The 21,898-nt window shown below is 37.5% G+C and overlaps 1 protein-coding gene across 12 annotated transcripts in view; it reads left to right on the top strand.

Annotated features, from left to right (window-relative positions):
- LDB3 (LIM domain binding 3) overlaps positions 1-13,826 on the top strand; it is a 114,760-nt gene extending 100,934 nt beyond the window's left edge. For all 12 annotated transcript variants that reach the window (XM_072931438.1, XM_072931439.1, XM_072931437.1 and 9 more), the window contains 5 exons: positions 2,657-2,957; positions 4,176-4,356; positions 6,578-6,698; positions 8,021-8,136; positions 9,311-13,826. In XM_072931438.1, coding sequence (XP_072787539.1) covers positions 2,657-2,957; positions 4,176-4,356; positions 6,578-6,698; positions 8,021-8,136; positions 9,311-9,400 — 809 coding nt within the window. In that variant the 3' untranslated portion in view covers positions 9,401-13,826. The remainder of the gene's footprint in view (positions 1-2,656; positions 2,958-4,175; positions 4,357-6,577; positions 6,699-8,020; positions 8,137-9,310) is intronic.
- The last annotated feature ends 8,072 nt before the right edge of the window (positions 13,827-21,898 follow it).

Consider the following 21,898-nt stretch of genomic DNA (forward strand, 5'->3'; position numbering starts at 1 on the left):
GAGACTCTATAAATCTTTGCTTTACTACATGAGTCTTGGTAATGTGCCTTTTTGTCTGGAGAGAAAATAGCCATAGGCCCTAAATGAAGAGCTGAGGGGGAGAGTTCCAACTTCCCCGGAAGAAAGGAATTGGCTTGCTCCTACTCCTATTAAGAGGGACCTCTTCTCCTGCCATTCTCTCAGGACAACAATAATGCCATTCATTCTTTCTCATTCCCAGAGAACATGAGGTCTGAGAGAAACAAGGTGATAGAGGCTAAGTTACTGAATTATTTGAAGTATTAATTTTTTAACAGTTAATGGTCAAGTCATACAATACTGGTATTTTGAGAATATATTCTCTGATATACTGAATCTTAGTACTTTTTTAGCAGCAAATGACCCCTTTTTTCTCCTGATTAGTGTTGGATGACTTTTTAAAATACATAAACGTTTAAGGTGAATATGTATGGCAGTAGGAAGTAAGACAAAATAATTGTTCATATGTACTTAATGTTCATATGTACTTAATTCTTCATATGAACTAAATTGTTCATATGTTAAGGATGTACTTCTAAGAAAATAAGATCATTCCCTTTTAATAACAATTGCTAAAATCTCAAAGTTAGTGAAATCTTTCTAATATGTTGCAGTGATACTATTTTGAAGCAATAGTAATTGCAGCTTGTTCACAGAAGGAAAATGTATTGTTATAAATCAGGCCTGTAAAATTGAATTATAATAGCTGAAAAGAGAACTCAGAGCAGATGCAAACACCCAACATTTGTCATTTTGCAGTAATTCCTCCAGTACTTCCTTTTAGTAGCTGGAAAAAAATCCTATTTTGTTGTTTTATTTTACTTTCCTTTTTTCTGTTTCTTTATTTTACTGCAGCAAATAGGGGAAAAAAAAAGAGTGAAAAGAAATAGAAGGTAGAGAGAATGTAGTGAAGTGAGCTGAAGTCACCTTGCTTAATTAGCCTCATAGGTGGGAGCCTTATGAACTCATCGATTAGAGATTAAATATTAACTTCTAATTTTGCATATCTTAATACTGTAATACATAAATAGCAAGAGCCTCAGGATCTAAAGAGATTGCATATAAACTCTGTTCTGAAATCTTTAAATACTGTTTATCATTTCCAAGTTCAAAATAAAAAAGCCTCAAGCTAAGGTGGGATGCCGTTCTGTGAAGCAGAAACATTGCTGATGCTGTATCATAAGAAATTTTTATCAAGAAAATGCACTAGATTCAACTCTGACCTCAACAAAAAGATCCCAAGGGTGATCACAGTGCGTTGATATATATGCAATTTAAGCACTTGCAAATTGCCAATAATCAGTGTAAGTTATTATGAGGCAGGGTGTGGGCTGAAGGAGAAGTGTTAAGTTAAACTTCTCACCACTTCATTATTCAGAAAGATCCATGTTACTTTCAGAACCCTCTTTTCTGAAATACCTTTCTACCTGCAAGCCCCTTAAACGTGGACGTGTTGTATTTGGTCACGATTTTCTTGGTACTAGGATCTACCATGTGGAATGTTGCCCAGACTGCTGGAGAACTGGCTTCTGTTTCCAAACCTGTGTTCTCTCATTTGGGCAAAACACTTCAGCTCTCCAAGCTTCTTTTCAATCATTTGCTTTGTTTTCCTTGCAAAAGGAAACCGCTTTTAGTGTTCCTGTACTTGGCAAAGTGAGGCTGTTTCTTGGGCAGTAACTTCAGTCCTAAATAATGCAAGATCTGACATTTTGAAAAGAGCAGGATAATGGGAAAATTTGTCAGGATGTGCAGGGTCTGGCTCCTGCTTATTTTAATGTGATAAAGCTCCACCCAAGATTAGAGCCTGGTGCACACAAACACAGAGACAGACTGCACTGAAGGTTTTATGTGCTAGTCAAAGGGTGGAAGAGAGATAGGAGAATATTCTGTTTTACACACAGGAACTGAGGTGCAGACACACTTTGCTTTGCTCAAAGTTATACAGGAAATTTGTGGCAGAGCCAAGAACTGAACTGAGATCAGTCATAACCACAAGTCTGGCCTTCCTCTAAGTGCTGTTGGCTTTATCTTGCTGGTCATATGAGCTGAACTGGCTCCCTCAGTATTGCTTCCAGTGCTTCTATCTTTGTTTCCCATGTGGGAGCCTGTTTTTATTCAAAAATCTAGGAATAAACCTCCAAATGATAGATAACAGTGACATCTGGAGAACATGTTGTATTTTAATTAATATAATGAGATCAAAAGTTAAGCATAACTTATTGAAATTCTGGGGAATTCTGTCTAAAACTTTACTATATTATCTAGCTTTTATATTTTTAACCTGTCTTAAACCGAATATATGGCAGTCTTTGACATTATCACAGAATTGTCATATCTATTCCTTCCATTCTATTCCAAAATGAAGAGATGATCTTCACAATGGTCTCTGTAAAATCAGTAAAAGCCAGTAGGCAATGATTTCTGTAATGCATGTGTATTAGAAGTCAGTGATTGTGCTGATACCTTTGGCTTCAGCCCAGAATAAATGAGCAACAATGGGACAGGCCATAATTAACGATAAATAAAGCTTTTATTGTATGTGTGTCGTGGAGTACCCTTTGGTAAGTGTTGCTGTATTGACAGTAGAAGAAAAAGACTTTAAAATTTTTCTTGGTTTCTTTTGGGATGCTTAAAACAGCGCCAGCACCAGTTCATTCCTACACCCCTGCCAACACGGAGCCTGCGAGTCGCCCTCCCTGGGTAACAGATGACTCCTTTTCCCAGAAATTTGCACCTGGAAAATCCACCACCACTGTCACAAAGCACATCCTACCAAGGGGTGCTCCAGTGCCATCTCCTGCCACGATTTCTGCTTACCCGTCTCCAGTTTCAACTTCTTCCCAGCCCCCTGCATTAGCCCGGGGAACAGTTCAGAGGGCGGAGCGTTTTCCTGCCAGCAGCCGAACTCCTCTCTGCGGGCACTGTAACAGCATCATTCGGTAAGGTCACGGGCTTTTGAAGAGGGATGAAGCAGAAAAAAAGTATCAGGGAGACTGGTTATTGTACATTAATGTACAGTTCCAGAGCCTAAGATTCTGTTAAATTACCCAGCAGGGATGTCTGTTGTCTGCTTCATTAATTTAACATTTCCAGAGCTCATTTTGTTGTTGTGTGGTTCACATTTTTTCAAAGTTATACATGCTAATTGTTTGGCTCTTGGATGCTGCAGCAAATCCCTGCTTGATTTTAAACAGGTTTCTGGTCCTAAGGTAACCCTTTGAAGGAAGTTTGTGCAACTTCATTTGGGAGAGTTAAGGGGCTGGGAGCAGAGGGTGGGCTTATGGAGAGGAAAGGAACAAGGCATCATTTTGGAACAGCAGCCAAATGTAATTGTTGCTTTTGTGTCTGGAGAAAGATAATGCCTACACTCTATTACCAGTGATTCATAGCATGCCTCTCCCTTCTCTCCCAATGCATTCTGCTGGACCAGTGCCTACTGTTAGCCTGTACACTGCTATCCAACTTTAAGTAATCCATGTTTAATGACAGTCTTTCTCACTAAAAGGAGCTAGTTTCGTGATGTGGAACTGCTGATTATTGCCCTTCATATATTCTGGAATGGAAATATTCCAGTAATAATCATTATATCTAATTACAATCACCAGAGTCAATCACCAAAATGAATTTAATGTGTCTTCCACATAACAAAACAGCAAGCTGTCACCTGATAGCCTGACATTTCTAGAACATCCTGCACGCAGTGCTGTCAGACAGAAAGAAGGTAGGAGACTTTAGGAGCTGTTGTGAGGTGTGGTTGTGTAAAGATGGAAATTTGCCTGTTATTTCATGCTTTCAAATAGTAGCATTATCTTCTGTTGCCTTTGGCCTTTTCCTTTTGTCTTTGCATCTACTTACAAAGACCACTTATAGCTATGCAGATATGAAAACAATTGATTTTTCCAATAGTTATCTGTAAATGCAGTGCATGAGACCAAACAATAATGAAATGTTTTAAACAGTGAGTAATGGTCTTGGAAAAGACCACTTCTATTCGGGTTTCTGAATGTTATTTTAATATGCACTTCATGGTTCAAGTAGCTTCTTACATGTGTACATGGTGTCTGAGAAAGTGGACTTGCAATCAGGGTCATTCAACCTTTTCTTCACATTACAAATGAGATTAAATAAGATTACAAATAAATTATGGTTTGTTGCAGAGGTCCTTTCCTGGTAGCCATGGGGCGCTCTTGGCACCCAGAAGAATTCAATTGTGCTTACTGCAAGACATCCTTGGCTGATATGTGCTTTGTGGAGGAGCAGAACAGTGTGTACTGTGAGCGCTGCTATGAACAGTTCTTCGCACCAACCTGTGCCAGATGCCACACCAAGATTATGGGGGTAAGAGAACAAGGTTAACCCTTTCTGCAGCTGTGTGGATCCCTGAAACAGTGAAATCATTTAGACTGTAAGCAGTGAATGTAGGTGTTTTATTATTTCATCCTTTTAAGACTTATTTTCCAGCTTGTTGATTATTTCAGAATGAGAAACATATTATTTTATAATAATTTTTTTCCATCTGAAGTATTGGATATTTCTGTACCTTATTGAGCTCATAGATGGAATATGTAATACAGGTACCATCTCACTGAGTGTAAAATAAGTAACACTTTCTGGATAGTTTTTTGCTGATACACATTTTGTTACTTTTATCTTTCTCTTTTTTATAGTAAGGGACTTGAACTGGATTTTTGTTTCTTACATAGGATTTAGTCAAAACTTCAGTAGAGAAATCAGTGATGTTGGGAAGAGGCCCATTGCTCTTGTTGCACCTCACTGTTAGTAGCACAGCTGTTGACAAATTCTGCTGGTTTGTTATAGTTAAGAAAATACAGAATAAATACAAAGATCTGAATTCCACAAAGCAAAAACTAATATTCCATAAAGCGAAAAACAAAATTCTACTCTTGTCTTAAAGGACTAATGTACAAGTAAATGTACAATTTATTTTGCCCTCCTTAGATGGTGGTGAGGCTGGAATGCCATCAATAATTTTAGCAGTATATTTATGCATGCAGTTGTAGTGAATGTATAGCTCAGATGAAGAAGCAAGGAGTTCCCCCACTGTTTTTTCACCGCTTAGCTGTCACTTTTTGACATCTATTTAAATGTTGGCATTACAGATGCTCTTCTCTGCAACTGCCAATTAGGGGTGGCAGCATCAGACATAGATGCTGAAGCTCTGGCTCCAACCAAGTCTTGTTTGCTACTGCAGCAGAAGGAGTAATTTATAGCAGAGTGCTGACTTAACCTACCTAATGAATGCTGGCACGAATCAGTTTCCCATTATGGATTTTCATCAGGAAAATAGCAAAGATGCCAGCTGCCTCTATTTATATTAATAAGATTTCTCAAGCTATTTTTGCTTCTTACCTCACTGAGATTCATAAATTAATCCAAACCTATTTATCAGCAATAGTTGTTTTGCAAACAGTAACAGAAGTTAATGAATCTCAAATGGTGATTCTCTAATGGGATATGTGGCAAATCTAAATTAGACTATTTTGTCTATCACTGGATTGAAAGCATGGAAGAGGACTTCAATCCATTTTCTCATAATCAGTGGACATTAAAAGCAATCTTTAAAAGAGAATCAGAGTCTATGTGTATAATTGGAAGCAACATAAAATAGGATCTAGATTCTCAGCTGGTATAGATCAATGCTGTTTCACTGAAGCTAACAAAGTTAATTTACAGCAGTTATGCAGCTGGCCCTTTGAAATCTGGGCTGTTGGACAGAGATACACTGTCAAACATCATCCTGGCTGCACATAAGATTGACAAATTAGCAGGTAACTGTGCATCAGAGCCTAGTACAGCAGGCTCTGGACTTGGAAGACTTCTGTATGGTAAAAGAATGAAGCAGTAATAGAGATTTCTCCATACTGGACAGAAGTAAGAAGCCAATAAAATCTAGTTGTATTCAGTTGAGGAGAACATCAGTTGCACAGAGTTGGGGTTTTTTGTGATAAACTTGTGGCTTAGGAACAGACATGCAGACTCATTTTTACTAATCACATAAATTAAAAGAACCTTTTCTATTTTTTTTTTTTTTTAGCTTTTTTTAGATCAGGTTGTGAATTGTTCTTGTAAGAAGAAGCATAAAGAAATTACTACAGAATCTAGATTATTTTGTAACATCATACTTACACCACTTATTCGTGGTCCTAGAAAATTACTCTTTTAAATTTGTTTAATAAATCATACTCTTGCATTGAAGAGTTCATACTGGTCATGTCAAAACAAAGGAGGAAATAATCAGAATCTTTGTACAGAACCCCTCCTGCAACAGTGACTGGGCATGTTGATACAAACTGCTGGCTGAACCATGTTGTTTCACTTTGGCAAATACATTGTTTTAGAAAGCTTGCAGTCCTATTTCCTCTTTCTTTCCAAAAGGAGCCCAATTTCTGTCATAATTCTTTCTTTTGAGGAGAGGAACTGGCTGATACAGAAGGGAAGAATTTAGGGCATCTCTGCCTTGTGTTTGTTCTCCGGGAGGAAGTTGCAGGGCTGGCTATTCTGCTGGAGATTTTTGTTTGTTTGTTTGTTTGTTTTACAGGAAGTGATGCATGCCCTAAGACAGACTTGGCACACAAGTTGCTTTGTCTGTGCTGCTTGTAAGAAGCCATTTGGGAATAGCCTGTTCCACATGGAGGACGGGGAGCCTTACTGTGAGAAAGGTATTACAGTTCTGCACAGTAATTGTGTGCTTCGTGTTCATGGAAGCAACATAAGAATAAAGCACCTGGTGAACAAAATAATATCAGTTCCCCATCCAGCATGGATTTTGTTTCCCCTCTCCACATGAACGAGTGTTTGTGTCTCTGTATTTTACTGCAGTTATATGAGAAAATGGCAGAGCACTGGTCTTTGCCTCACTGTCCACAATGCCTGCTCTCATTTCTCTCCCTTATGTATTATCATACTTTGCACTTCCTTCCCTACACATTTTCCTTCCCCTGTTCCACTCCCCTTCTTGGTAGATTCTGCTCACCAGAAATTAAAAATTAGTCTTCTAGAGTTCCCACAATCCCTCTGAGTTGCTGGAGCTGTGACCTCTGATGCTGTTACCTCAACCTAGAATTGTTCAACCAACACTTATGAAGAGATAGGTCTGCACAGATGTGCAGCACATGGTGGTGCAGATTTTGTTTCCTGGCTGCTGCAACAAAGAAACTGCTTCTTGCCAGCTAAGAAAGGAAAGGGCCATGTTTTCCCAAAATGATACTTGCCATGCAAATGAGTTGCCTGGCATAGTCAGGAAGGAGGTTAAGGTTTAAGTGATGTTCCCTCTGTATTCCCCTTGTGCATTCAGTGAGCAACTGGCCTACTTCTCTCTGGAGATTCCTTTCTTATGGCTATGCAATTCAAATTTTACAAGTCAGAGTAGCAGTTAGTGAAGAAAAAGAATCCATACAGCATGACTGACGGGGTACCTACCCTTTAAAATGTGAGGTTTTGTTGGAACATCAAATAACTCTCATGGATTCCATATACCTTCGGAATTTCCACTATTATTTTTCAATGTCAAACCTTTCCAAATCACACCTGATAAAATAAAGATGTATTAATCAGCCAATATGGCGTTTCCATAGTGTTCTCTTTTTATGCAAAAAACACATTAATATAGGCATGGAAACTTGTAACATTCCCTTGTCATTAGACTCTTCTGTACAACCATATTTGTCCTATGGATTGATTCCACGTATATTAAAGCTAATTTCAAAGTGTGAGAAACACAACTTCAAATTCCATGGATTTTTTTGTATGTCTTCTACATTTGTGATGATAAATGTCATACTAATGGAGGGTTCTGGACTGAGTTTGTATTTAAATAATGAAAGAAAAGAAGCATATTTCAGTAGAAGTGTTTCAGTAAATGTAGTAAGAAACTGAGCAAAAACAATAAAAACATTCATTGTCTGGAAACATTCTATTTCTTTTGGACTTAATACGATTATGTTAAGAGTTTGTTCTAAGTTTGCTTTTTGTTTTATTTCAGATTATATTGCTTTGTTCAGCACAAAATGTCATGGCTGTGATTATCCTGTTGAAGCTGGAGATAAATTCATTGAAGCTCTTGGACACACTTGGCATGACACCTGCTTCATTTGTGCTGTAGGTTCTACATCAAATACTATCTCATTCCTTTATACTCCTAAATTGTGTAGTAACATCAGAAAACCTGAAAGCAGTAATAACTAACATGTGCTTAAGGATGCAGAGGGATGAAATTTCATTTTTTACTTTTATTTGTAGAAGGATGGGAGTAATTTTTCTTCTCCTCCATAACTTTTACTAGAATTATGGAATTTGATCATCATAAGTGTTTTCTAATAAAACATCCAGTTTTAGATAGTACATACAGCAGTACAAACCACTATTGCTGTTATTCTTTCCAGTGTTTGCCAAATAAAGATAGAGCAAGACTGAAAATAAATTAACACCATGCTGAACACTATAACCATAATCTTACTTACAAAGCAGTGAAGTTTGTATTTCCATGCTGAATACTTGTTGAATCTTGCAAAAAGAAGTCTGTTTAGAGAGCATGAATAGTAATTAGCATAGAATGGTCAAACTCATCAATCTGTGGTGTGCACATAGCTCTGGAGTGTGGCCATATTCCCACACAGCACACAAAGCAGAAAAATCCATATGATAAACAGTACTTTCATCTGGTTCTAATACCACTGAGCAGCTCTGTAACGTATTATTCCTAAAGTAATAATATCTAGAATCGCTAATTAGCTAGAAATAGTATGTTAGCCACACCAAACTGACACTGACAATTTCTGATGTTTGTTTAAGTCCAAAATTTAGGTAGACTAGTTGAAAGTGTAGAAATATTTATAAATATCTGAAGCTAAATTAGCTTTGCAAAAAAGTGTTTTGTGAAAACTGAAATCTTTTGGAAATTCTGACATAGAAAGAAACACTAAGCAAGTTTCCTTCACAAGATAACAGCTCTTAATCACTTATAAATATTGATTACTTATAAATACACTTTCTCTGAATATTTCATGTTCTTTTTTGCTCATTCATTTGCCTTAGCTGCCCTGTTTTCTGTAGAAAATGTTGTTAATATGCAATTCTCACAGTGGGGGTCTTTTTGAGGACCTAACTTGATTTTTTTCAGTGGATTAAATCAATAGCAAATCAATACATGACTCCTAAAGACTACCAAAGAAATGCATGGGCAGAAGAGCAATACACTGAAACTGATAGTCACATCTTTTCTCCCTTTTCTTTTTCCTTAATTATTCCTGATTGCATTTATTATTAATTCTAGGTATGCCATGTGAATTTGGAAGGTCAGCCATTCTACTCCAAGAAGGACAAGCCACTATGCAAGAAGCATGCCCATGCCATCAATGTTTAAAAGAAGAGTTGGTAGTCAGTAATGCTGGGGTAAAACAGATGACTAACAGGGCAATCGTAACGTTGATAACCATGGCTAGCGCTTCTCTCGGTAAAAGCTAGACGTTGGTACTTCTCAAGTTTAACTTTATCCTCTTTCACAAATGCAGAACATGCTTTTTGCAAAGCTCGTACAAACCCTACTGAATGAGCAGTCAAAACCAATTGAACTCATGAACTAGTCCATTATTATAGCAACAGTTGGGGGAAATATTGAAATTAACTAAAAACCCTATTATAAAAAGTAATGTGCAAATACAGTTTCAAGTTAACTACCCACAGAGTTTTACTGCTTAGTCCACACACTGGTGTTTAAAAAGAACTGGAAAAATACTTCTGTATTAAGTCATTTCTTTCACAGTGAGTAAGTGCCATATGTACAGTCATCTGTAGAACCAAAGGCCGTAGCTTTCAAAGGGAAATAAATAGATTAGGGCTTCCTCTAGGAAAAGTGAGTGCTGTTCCATTATGTTGTGGTGCTACCTCATAGCATCAGATATTTTAGATTCTTTCCAAATAATAAGTCTGCCTTGAATCCATATGTTGCTGGGAAGCCTAGGTGACAATCCATAACAATTTGAAAATAAAATGGTTGGGTCAACCTTGCTAGTGCACTTGGCTTCTATGTGCACAGTAGATAATTCACTTTCAAATCGTAATGGAAAAGGACAACTGGCTTTCTCCAAATTGCTCTTACATTGAATGGAATAGAGCTGACTGGAAAGGCCAGCTTTTAATTCAAAACCATTTTCCTTTCCTCCTGTGGAAAAAAAAAAGACATTCAATCTTGTTTTGGTTTCTAATTCCCACTGATATCAGAGGGAGGTAGGAACTTACGTCTGGACCTTCACACTAATGAACACAGAAGAAACACATCCATCTAGCACAGCTAGGCGGGGGGAGACAGCTTACAAAAATTCCCTCCTCTATCCCACATAATTAGGAAAAAGGCATTTTTTTTTCCTATAGTAAATGTATGTGTATCAAAAATCTGTAAGGCAGCAGGCACATACTCTTTATTCCTTTCCTTACTTTAAATGTAGCACATCATGAATTGTAGCAGTATTTGCTATTGGAAAACAGTAGCTATGTTCCAACAATTAGGATAACCATACAGTCATCTTTTCTACTAACTATACATGCATCTATCCTAATAGCTTGAGAACAGCTTTTAAGTTCTTGAGACAGTTATTGATAAAACTCTTTTTCTCAAATAAGCAATACTTGTAGTACTGATAATACTTTTGAATTTTTGAATATGGAAGACAGCAGTTCTGTCTGGTGGAGTTAAGATGGAAAGTCTGATCACTGTTCAAGCTTTATTAACTCATTTAAGTGAGAATTATGATGTGTGCTTGCAGTACTGAGAGTTTTGAATAAGTACTTCTGAGGCTGAGGATGCTTTCTGTGGGCCATATGCTGGTGTCATCTGCACCTATTTTACCTTGTGTTCTGAGTAGCAAAAAATTACATAACCTTGTCTGTCTTGTCCCTCCCATGGGTAATGCCCATTTCATTTGTGTGTCTTTTAAGGGATGAAAAATTATCCAAAGCTTAGGGGAGGAATAAATGAAATTTGGAGTTCTAAAATAAGAGTTAAGTTAGCTGCAGGCAGTCTGCATCTTGGACAAAAGTAACAACCTGAACTGCCTGTGGCAGTTTTGACATGTATGACCTGTATTTAGTCAGTAGGTATCTTAGTTTTCACTGATCTTAGCAGTGATCTGATCTGAGTTGCTACAGGGTCAGATTTTTGTATGCATGAATTATTCTAAAACAGTAGTACATTATATGCAAAGCCTTTTTTTTGTTTGTTTGTTTTGGGTCTTTTTTCTGTAAGCAAGCAAATTTTCTGTTTTCAGTCGGTGCTGGGCTGGTGTGACTATGGTTCCATAGACTACAAAATCCAAATATCTGGCTCATACTATTCTCCAGAGGAATTAATCATAATTGTGGAAGTTAAATATTTTTTCCACTCCTATTTGACTTCATTAAATACATATTCACAACAGTGAGAAAATTCTACATTTCATTTTTCAGTGCCATTCAACAAAATACTATTTATTATTATCTGTTATTTGAGAGAATTCCCATCAGCATACTCTGCTGAGACTGCTTTGAAGATACTCTTTAGGCAGATTTGTGTCAGTGTTGGCCACTGACTGAGACTAATCTCTGACTGCAACATCAGAACAGGGAATCGGGCTCCATGGGAAGGGCTTGTGATGGATGCCTCGGGAGAATTTCATGAGGTCTTTCACCTCTGATCTGCATGTGTTTATATGTGTGTGCCTCATTCTCCCCTGCACCTTCCCCCTCAATGTCCCTATAAGCTTCCTCTTGGCTGGCACCGTGGAGGATAAATCATTTTAGGATCTGGCCAGGGGTGTTGGGCTGCAGCTGAGGGAGTGCAGTGTGTGGAGAGCTGCTGGCAGGCAGCCTGGCTGGGGGGCTGTGGGAAACGGGGCAGGGAATGGGGGGCTGGGATGGCACAGGGAGAGCACCTGAGGCTGTCAGAATGCAGGGGCTCTGCAGGCACTGAGGAGATGGGGAGCCCTTCCTGGGGCCGGGCTCGGAGCAAAGAATAGCCAGGTAAGGGCACTTTCACCACGCTGGCATGGCAGAGAGTTGGGTGGGGCAGGGGAGGCTGGGTAGGGGGTACCAGGATCACTACAGTCAGGATGAGGGCTTCAAGTAAGAAATTAGGGTACAAGAAACTCCCAATAACCCAGAGAGATGGTTTGGATACATACAGAGGGGTGAGCAAGGATCCAATCTGGTAAATCTGAAGTCTGGACTGCAGGAAAGGGAATGCAGTGTACGTGAGCAGAGCTGAGCTGGCTTGCAGGGTGGCAGCAGTGAAGTGCAGCAGCACAGACTTCAGTGGGAGCTGTACTGGCTTGAGAAAGTCCTGAAAAATTCCTTGGGCAGAGAACCTGCACTGTAGCACATGCCCTGACTCCAGCTGGTGTCTGAAAAAGTGAAATTAAAGCTAGTTTACATATCACTGTATGAGGTACAGCAATATCTCTGAATGAAGAACAGAGATACCCTGAGGATTATCATGTAATAAAAATTTCCTGTTATGACTTGTGCTGCTTCATAATGTGGTCCAAAAATAGGGAATCCACATACCCGCCCTTGATATCTATATTAAGATATAATTTTTGCACATTATCTGAACCAGAAATTTGTGAATAGTAATGTAGCATTTTGACTTTCACAGAGGTAGAATACCACATAACTGCTGATACTCCTCTGCTGCATCACCTTTGTGATATGGAGATGGTAAAATGCTTATTTATATAATAATATATATCTCTGAAATTCAAAATATGACCTTTTAACTATCACGGAAAATAATGTTGTACAAAAATATGCAAGATGAATAATGTGTACTTGATAGTGTTTTATGTCTTGTAAGAGATGCCTGAGATAAGTCCTAAGTTCTTCTGAATACTTCTCTTCATTCTAATTAATGTGAGGTTTTACACAATAAAACAAAGATACTGTACCTCTGAATGATCAATTGAAAAGATCAGTCTTTTGTCTAACTAAAAATTGTTCAATAACTTTTCCATCAATGGATTCAAAAGCTTTTTTTAATGCTTTTCTCTCTTTTGGTGTTCTTTTTGCAGAACAGGGCAAAATTAAGTGTTTCCAAATAAGGTTACTTTTATTATCTGGACAAAAAAAAAGTCTTAGGACTTTTTTTTCATTAATTTTCACTATATTGGATTCACAAGTTACACAATTCTCAATTATAAAATCAATTCAAAACAAGGAAAAATATTTTTCCATTGGTCCTTCAATGGTCAGTACTTTGTGTGAAATGTTTTGCTGAAGATTACTTGTATTTATGTTTAATAATGTGAATGTCTACAGCACTGAACACATTCATTAGTGTCTAATGCTGGGCACACTAATGGTTTTTGCAATACTCCTCTCCAGGTAGTGGATATTAATTTGTTTATAAACATCAGAATTTGAAACTGAGTGATTTATTGCCTGCAGTGATCATATATTAGAAGTCTAGTTTTTATAATATTTTGACATGTTGACTTTATGCCACAAGTGCCCTTGCTTTTGGATAGATATTTTTTCCTAAGTTTCTAGTTATTTCAGAACTGAATGTCTGGTGGTTTATGAGATGTGAGTAATTACCTTGCATGGATTATCTGTGCCAACATGAATAAAACAATCTAGTAATAATAGCAATGTGCAAAAACATTTAAAGCTTTGTGATTTGGGTATATTTATTAATATGCCATGTGAACAGCTGACAGCTTTCAGCCATGTAATATCAGTAAGAAAGTATACACAAGCTTGTACTCTCTTCTTCAGACCTGAAAATAAAAATTAAAAGCATTGGTTTCACCTTTATTGTATATCAATCTTGACTATCTTATTGACCAAATAATGCTGTTTTAAACAAATATTAGTATGCTTAAAAGATGCAGTCTGCTAACAGTACATGTTGTAACTCAGCAAGGCCTGTATAGTCCCAGACCTTGTTGTGTCAACAAATACTGTTTATAGTAACTTTGTAAGGAGTGGGTAAATTCTCTCTTCAGTTACGTTGATGCATCTGCAAACAAAGTTTGACTGCATATGTTCAGGTAGGTGTTCTACTATTTCTTAGCAAAAGTTACTTAAAATACACAAAATGTTTTAAACACCCTTATTGAGATCTAGTGTCACGAAATAGGTACAAAGGAAAGGATGACTTCATATAACTGTGTTTTACAAAAACAGCCATTTTGTGCATTCCTGTTGCACACCCCTCAGAAATGTAGGCATTTTAGAAGTACAAATAAGTATATTAAACATAATTAAGAAGTTAGATGATAAATGAACAGACTTAGATTTAGATGCAATTACCAAGTACAGCATCAGGAATCACAACTTGGTGCATTTTTGATTTTATTTCCCAGCCCCAATTTCTGTTTACAATGTGCATAAGAAATGCAATTGAAAAGAAGGCCCAGAATGTATGCTGTATCTCAGATCAAAATTGCTGTTTTTCAGATTGTCTTTCTGACACTTAACCTTTGCACAAGACAGTGCTTCCTAAACAGTGCACTGTGATCCCTGGAGAGTTCAGTTGTTGGAACTGGAAGCAATAGAGGCATAAGCAGAGCACCATGCCAGCTGACAGGGTGGAAAAAGGGAATAGAGCAAAGTTCATTAGGAAAGGACATGGTGCAAAATGTGTGGCAAATGTTGCATTAAGGGATTATTAACAGAGATTCTTAAAGAGAGATTATTGCTCTGAAGAAAATGGAGATTTCAAAAGTATAGGCTTTGGCATTGCTTGCCCCTCCCACCCCAATCATGCATCTTGAATTCAAACAGTTTCTGTTGATTAAGGAAGGAAGGAATGTGTGAATAAGATTGCTGAAACCATTCTTGAATACACAATGAAATGCTTTGTTCTCCCAGGCAAATCAGAGTTATGGATGAGATTCAGACTATATTCAGGCATAAGTTCTGTGCTGTGTGCCTATGAAATACGCCCTTGGATAGCTGTTAAAATACATTTGTTCCTCCTCTTAGGAAGATTACATCAAAAGAAAACAGTAACAAATGTGTGTTGTACTAATAAGGACTGTCAGGCTGAGTCACAAGAATTTTCTCTGTAATAAAGACAGGAAGGATTTTTTTTTAACAAAGATAAACTTTTGAAAAAAAACCATTTTTTTTCTTTAAAAGTTTCCAGATTATAATTGTTAGGGAATAATAAATTAGTATGCATAAAGTATCATTGATAAATCTGCCTCTACTACAAAAGTATTTTCTAATCTTACTACTTTAGAAATGGGATTCTTTTCATTTATGACAAAGATGTTATGGACATTCTTCTGGTTCTGCATAGTGTTACTGAAAGAGTTGAGATTTATTTTTCTTTTAATTAGAAGATACAAAGACAACCTTGAATTGAGTGAAAGTGATGATTGTTCCAGTGCTTGTGGAATGAATGCTGCTTGCTATACTAAGGCCAGAAAACTTGCTGTTCTAGATTGTTTTATTCTCATGGTGTATTAAAGAGGATGTTTTGGATTTTTAGGAGCTTTAATAAATATCTATAGCCTTAATTAAAGATTTCATTTCAAAACAAAAGAATGATTTACAGTGTTTAAATTCTTTTAAGATCTAATCATATGTAGGCAGGAAAATAATGCTGGGATCGATGTTTAGTTTCATTTAAAGAAATCTTCATGTTGACTAATGTAAGCATTCCTATATGTATTCCTGCATGTATGGGACATATATGTGGATTAAAACACTCAGAACTGAGATTCTGATTTCCTTTAAGTGCATATGTTTCATACCTGCACTATCTGAGCCTAAATTGTTGTCATCTAGTCCATTTACTATATATAGCTAAAGAATAATACACAAATCTGAGTGCACCTTGAGACCTGGGTTTTGTTATCTGTTAGGTATTTTTGCTTTATGAAGTAACAACTCCACAATTTTGATAGCACTGGAGATGTGGGAGCAGAAAAAAGGCCACACTTTCCAAAAATCTGGCTTCATATAAAAAATAGGATTTCAGGAATAAAATTTTTATTTGTGTATTATAAACAAAGACCAGGTATTGTTCTTTCACAACAAAATATTCTTCAGCTGTCCCCTGCACATTCCTTGACAGATTTTCTTCCTGCAAAATTTTCCCTGTACTGATTCCAAGGATGTTTTAAATTTCCCTGTGATTAATGCATGTGCAGAGTTTCTGTTCCTTTCACAGGCCTGTAAGCTGTGGGGTAAAAGGTGACAGAGTGGGCTCTGCTGCTCATGTGAGTACATTCAGCCCACTGCATCCTGCAAATACCAGACTTCCTGAGATTTATTGTGGATGCACAACATAGATGACACTAATTGAAAGTTTCTGCTTTATTGCATGTACACTACACAGCAGCATCTACTTCTGGCCAGAAAGTCCTTGCAAGAAACCCAAACTGCTAGCCAGGGATCCTGGCTCTAGCTGTGGTCTCAGAGCATACCCGAATCTGAACTGTGTGGTTATAAAATAATGGCAGAGCACAGTTTGCCTTTGAGATTGTATTCCCAGTGCCAGCTGCTGCAGCAAAAGGACAACAGGGCTGGTTTGTGGATGGTGATTTTCTGCAATTCTTATTATGTAAAGCAGTTTCTGGAATGTGAGCTCTTCTGAGCTGCTATTCTCCTGTTACTGCATCATGACACCAGCCTGAATTCAAACTTGCAAAGGTTTCAGATCATTTGGCAAAATTTACTTATTCTCGCATTGAAGGACTCCATGTTTTCCATGTGTAACTTACTCAGCTTTATGTTAGCCATCCTAGAACAGATTGGAAACAGGCTGGTGGTGAAAGGTGACGGACTGAGACTTCTAGGTAGGAGACACATCCTAAGAAATTAAGTCCTTGGAGACAAACACAGAACACATTATCCACCTTTTATAGACTTACAGGGCTGGTTTTTGCTGGAGACTTCATTGACTTCCTAAGGAGTCACAGAAGCTGCTCTCTGTTTAGAAGGTCTCTAAAAAGAAAGAGTCAGTGTTATTAAAAAGTAGATATTAAAGTTTGGGGGTAGTGTATTTCCTTAGGGTCCATATTTGCCTATTTAGTACAACCTCAAACAGTTTTTGTTCTTATGCAATTCTCAAGAAAAAAAAAAAAAAAGAACGCATAACAGAGGGTTGTTGCTACTCCTCCCTAACTCTGGGTAACAATCCTCATTTCCCTCCAGCTTAGGAATATTCACTGGCACAGAAAGGTATAAATTACATCTCTGTGTGCCAGCTTCAGAGAACCTGGCCACAAATACTTCAGTTGAGATGATTTTGTTCATTTTTTTAAAGGACAGAGAGAAAGATTGTGCTTCCTCTAATCTTGTAACTTAAGAAATATTAATAGAACAATCTTTAAGTAAAAAGATAAAGAAAATATGAAGTAAATGTTTATTTTAGACCTTTATTATAACGTGCAACTAATTAAAAGTGAACAATTCCTATCAAAGAGGGCATATGCAAAAGTAGTAAAATGAGATAAAAATGTAGGAGAGTGAAAATCCAAAGAAAAAGCAGCTTTTAGCATAACAATTAACCACCCAATCTACCCTTCCTTTATTCTGTGCAGGGTAATTCATTGTAAGTGAATTAATGGTGAAACATTCAGTAATAGGCTCGGTAAGGAAATAGGAGCAGTGTATCAGGATATCCTTTTTCCGCCCCAGAGTACCAATACTTTCAATTTTATATACAACGGAAGTAATTAATTGTAACACAAAGAAGCACAGCTGTGTTTCCTGATGGTCACACATGCAATAGCTGCTATTGTTGAGCATTCTGAGTATGTACAATGGAAACTGTTCGACAGCTCGGAATGTTTTATATTCTCAGGGATTTAATTTCCATTAGTAGCTTTTGAATCCATAGTGGATTTTTAATATGTTATTATCTTAGATCCAATCCTGCATCCCTAATCAGGTAATTTTTTGCTGATGCCAGTGAGAGTTTAAACTGTAATAGGTGTGGCTGCCAAATGAGGAGATTTGCAGACACTGGCCAATTTTTCATTGGAAGCAAAGGGAGATATAGACTATTTTTTGGGATTAGCTTTTAGCTGTATGAGTTTTACTTGTTCAAGTTCCAGTTTCAGTTAATATTCAAGCACCTTTCAGACTGAGAGAGAAAAGCTTCATTGCTATGCCTTTAACTTCATTATCTATTTTCAGACATTTTAGCTGAAATACAAGGCTATCCTTCTATTATTTTGTAGTCCCATATTAGTTTCACTAGAATATTAAAAATAAGTGAATGAGACTATTTTGCTGCATTTGCTTTTATTTAACAGCAATTTATCCATGTTTAAAGACATGTTTGAACTGAGAAAAAATAAGAAAAATATGAACTTAGTTAATTTCTTTTGTATAGGATCAGATCTGTTTCATTTTAAAAAGCCTGGAAGAACAGAGAATTTTCAGTCTCATAAATGTCCATCTTTGTAAATCTCTACAGTACCCCCTCCTACAGCTGCCAGAAACACTTCCACTTGAATCCATGCCCCCTGAGGATAAAGCTGTTACACGCACCAAGACAGAAATTTTCTGTATTGATAAGAATTTGCCTTGTGTAACAGCAGGTTTTAAAAACATTTCTGCTTTCAGCATTGCTGCAGTTTCAGGACAAAGCTTGAGCATCAGGCTTAACAGAGGAACTGTTAATACAGTGTGAGTTTGGATCTAAGGATTATTCCAACTTGTAAAAGAAACAAACACCTCTTGTCACAAAAGGTGTAGGAACACAAACATTCAGCTTCTCTCAGTATAATTCAAACTTCCTTGTAGATCATTTGGCACCGCTGACTGATAATTAGAACATAAATTTTAAAATCAGCACTACAGTTGAAATACTTAATGTTCTCTGAGCAACTGAAGACTTTTGGGATTTTATGTGCATGCATCTAAGGAAAACATTACTAATTCTCCAAACAAACTGATGTGAGTGAGGCACCCTGGTGAAACGTCTGCTGAGCCTACAAATATTTTCTTTTTCTGTGATAAGACTTTTAATGCTCTGGCTTTAAGAAAAACAAAGTAATTTTTATTTAAAAGGAGAGTTATCTCAGGGCTTATTACGACCTGGTGAGAAGACTGCAACAAGGGTTTTGTAAATGTGAATCCATAAAAACAAAATCATACAGCTCAACTAGGCACAGGCAGAAAAAACAGAAAAAGCAGTGGGAAATCTGGTTCTTGACTGGGAAGATGTCTCCCAGGGCAATGTGCTCCCATTACTGCAGCCCTTTGCCACAGCAGGGGCATCAGTTCAGTGAGGAATCAGCTCCCACCCTGCAGCTGCTGGGGACAGGCACAGCCATTGTGTCCTCCTTCCTCCATGGCCACCTGCTCAAGGCTGAGGAAGAATCCCCTGTAGAAGCCCAAGTAAGCCCAAATCACACCAAGTGCTTGAGCTGTGGGAACATTTGTTTCCTTGTGCCCATGCTCTGCTCATTGAGCTGTTATTCCTTGGATTATTGCCACAGTGCTCTCCAGTGCTGCCCCAGACTCAGTTTCCACACCAGACTGGTTGGACTCTAGGCTGGACATGGCTTGCCTCTTCACTACCAGTGATCCACTAGCAAAAATTTTATGAACACATTTCTTCACAGATTTGACTCTGCCTTATTGAATTGTTTTTGCTTACATTTAAAAAACATAATAAAATCCACGACTTTTGTAAGTAACAAACAGCTGAATAAATTTATAATCAAAAGAATATGCTTTCAAGTAAAATAGTTCTGAAAAACAGACAAAGCCAAATTCATGTCATATTAAGTGAAATAACTGTGTCCCTGGCTGAAGGGTAATAGTCTTTTAATATGTAACATGGAATATTTATTTTTGTAGCAGTAACAGAGAAATACTCATCTAATTGCAAACAGTCCTCAAAAATATATTTGGACCACAGATTTAAGACATCTGAATTCCAGAGACTGAAGGGAAGAAGGATCTACAAAGATCAAGTCCTATCACATGACTGACCTTCTCCCTATATATACCTCTTTGTTCTTTTGATATTCAAGTTTGTAGTTCCCTAGTGATTCCAAGAACTAATAAGAAATTCCTGGAGAGGAAATAACAATGAAAGCAGCTGGAAGACTATCCTTTTTTTTTTTTTTTCTTCTATATCTCATGTTAGACTTCCACATGTCATCTTGGCCAAATGTCAAATAAATTTATGTTTATTTTCAGATTTTCAGACTTTGGTTTTTTGAGTATGGCTCAATTAACAAAATAAATGCTTAGTGTTACTAAACCTGGTGTCTGAGTTTTTGCAAATTCCTAAAATCCTCACCAAGTAAGATTGCTGCTGCTAACTAGCTTGCTGGAGCCCTGTGTCTTTCTGAGAGCCCATCATCTAAAGTGTTCACTTTCTGGTTTAAAAAGGTCTCTCTACCTATTCTGGTAGAGATATTTGAAACCTAAGTACTGCACTGTTTTGAAAGACACCAGTATTTTCTATGTGATATTTCATCAGATGTCCATCACAATCTAAATACTTCCAAAAGGTCATTATGATTCATCATTTTAGATTAAGATGCAGTTTGGTCACCTGCAGTCCTAATATTACATAATGTAGTTTATTTTTGCCGACTTTATTTTGTGATTAAGACAAGGAGCTAATAGTTCTCAATAATGTAGAGATGGGCATTACTTGCCATAGCAATACAAAACTTAAATTGCCATAGCAATACAATACTAAAGCATATCCTCAGCAACACTGTTCCTGACCTGACAGGGACTTGTGGGTATCTTCAATGCCCAAGTGCCTTGAAAAGTACTGGTTGAGACAGCAATTTCTTCAATGTGCAAATTTACACACCAGGAACTGGATGAAAAAAGTCGATCCATTTCACAAAAAGGGTTAAATCCATTTCAAGGCTAGTGCCTGTTGCTAAATTCATGCATCCTGGGTTGGAATCAGTATCTAACATCTGACGAGGTCTGGGCTGTATTTGCACACATTATTACTGAAGAGATGCTAGCACTAACAGCTTCGGTTCTGCTTGGGAGCACACACACATGTTGCATTCTTCTTCCATATTGAGTGTCTATTCTGCTATAATTTCATAGTACACAGAGTGGAAGAACAGCAGACTCATATTTTCCTTTGAAATTATAAACATAAGCACAGGAGTTCTGTATTGCTTGGCATGGAAACTGTGATTTTGTCTTTCTTGTAGGCTGGCTTTGTTTTGGACACTGACAGATTTTTCTGGATGATGGTGATCGGAAAAAATTTTCTAAAAGTCTAATAAGACAAGACCTGCATTTGCAAATGCCTATCACCACAGTATCTGGCCACATACAATTATTAGGTGTGTATTTACCTGCCTACATTTTAAAGGAGTCTGTGAAGGTGACAGGTTTGAAGTTATACTTCCTCTTTTGTTTTTCTGTGTAGGATAATACAGAAGCGAAGTGCTCATCTAACAATCTGTGGGTGAAACGCACGTGAGCCAGAATGCAAAGCCCGTGCTCTCATCTTACAGAGGTGACAACTCTGGAGTGCAGTACACAACATTTACAAGTCCTATCTGATATTAGCATGCAAAAATGGAGCTATACTGTGGAGAGGTCAACAAAATAAGCAAGCCCATGTTTCCCACAATATATGCACATGTGGCTATTTGGCACCAATAAACCAGATTGCTTCCCAACTGGTTCTTCTCTATGCTCAGTTTATCTGGGCAGCCATCTCCCCACCAGCAATTACTGGTGTGTCCCGAAGGCCTAGAGAGTGTTTTGGTGTGCAGCAAAGGGAAACTGAGTAGGTCTGTACAATCCATGTGATCTTCATTTCCCCTGTAGCTGGCTTTGTGTGCAAAGTTCTTGATGCAGAGTAACTAAGTGGCAGGACAGGCGAAGGGCAAGAGGACATCAGCAGCAGAACTGCTGTCACACTGTC

This window comes from Taeniopygia guttata, chromosome 6 (assembly GCF_048771995.1).
Source record: "Taeniopygia guttata chromosome 6, bTaeGut7.mat, whole genome shotgun sequence".
Classification (NCBI taxonomy): Eukaryota; Metazoa; Chordata; class Aves; order Passeriformes; family Estrildidae; genus Taeniopygia; species Taeniopygia guttata.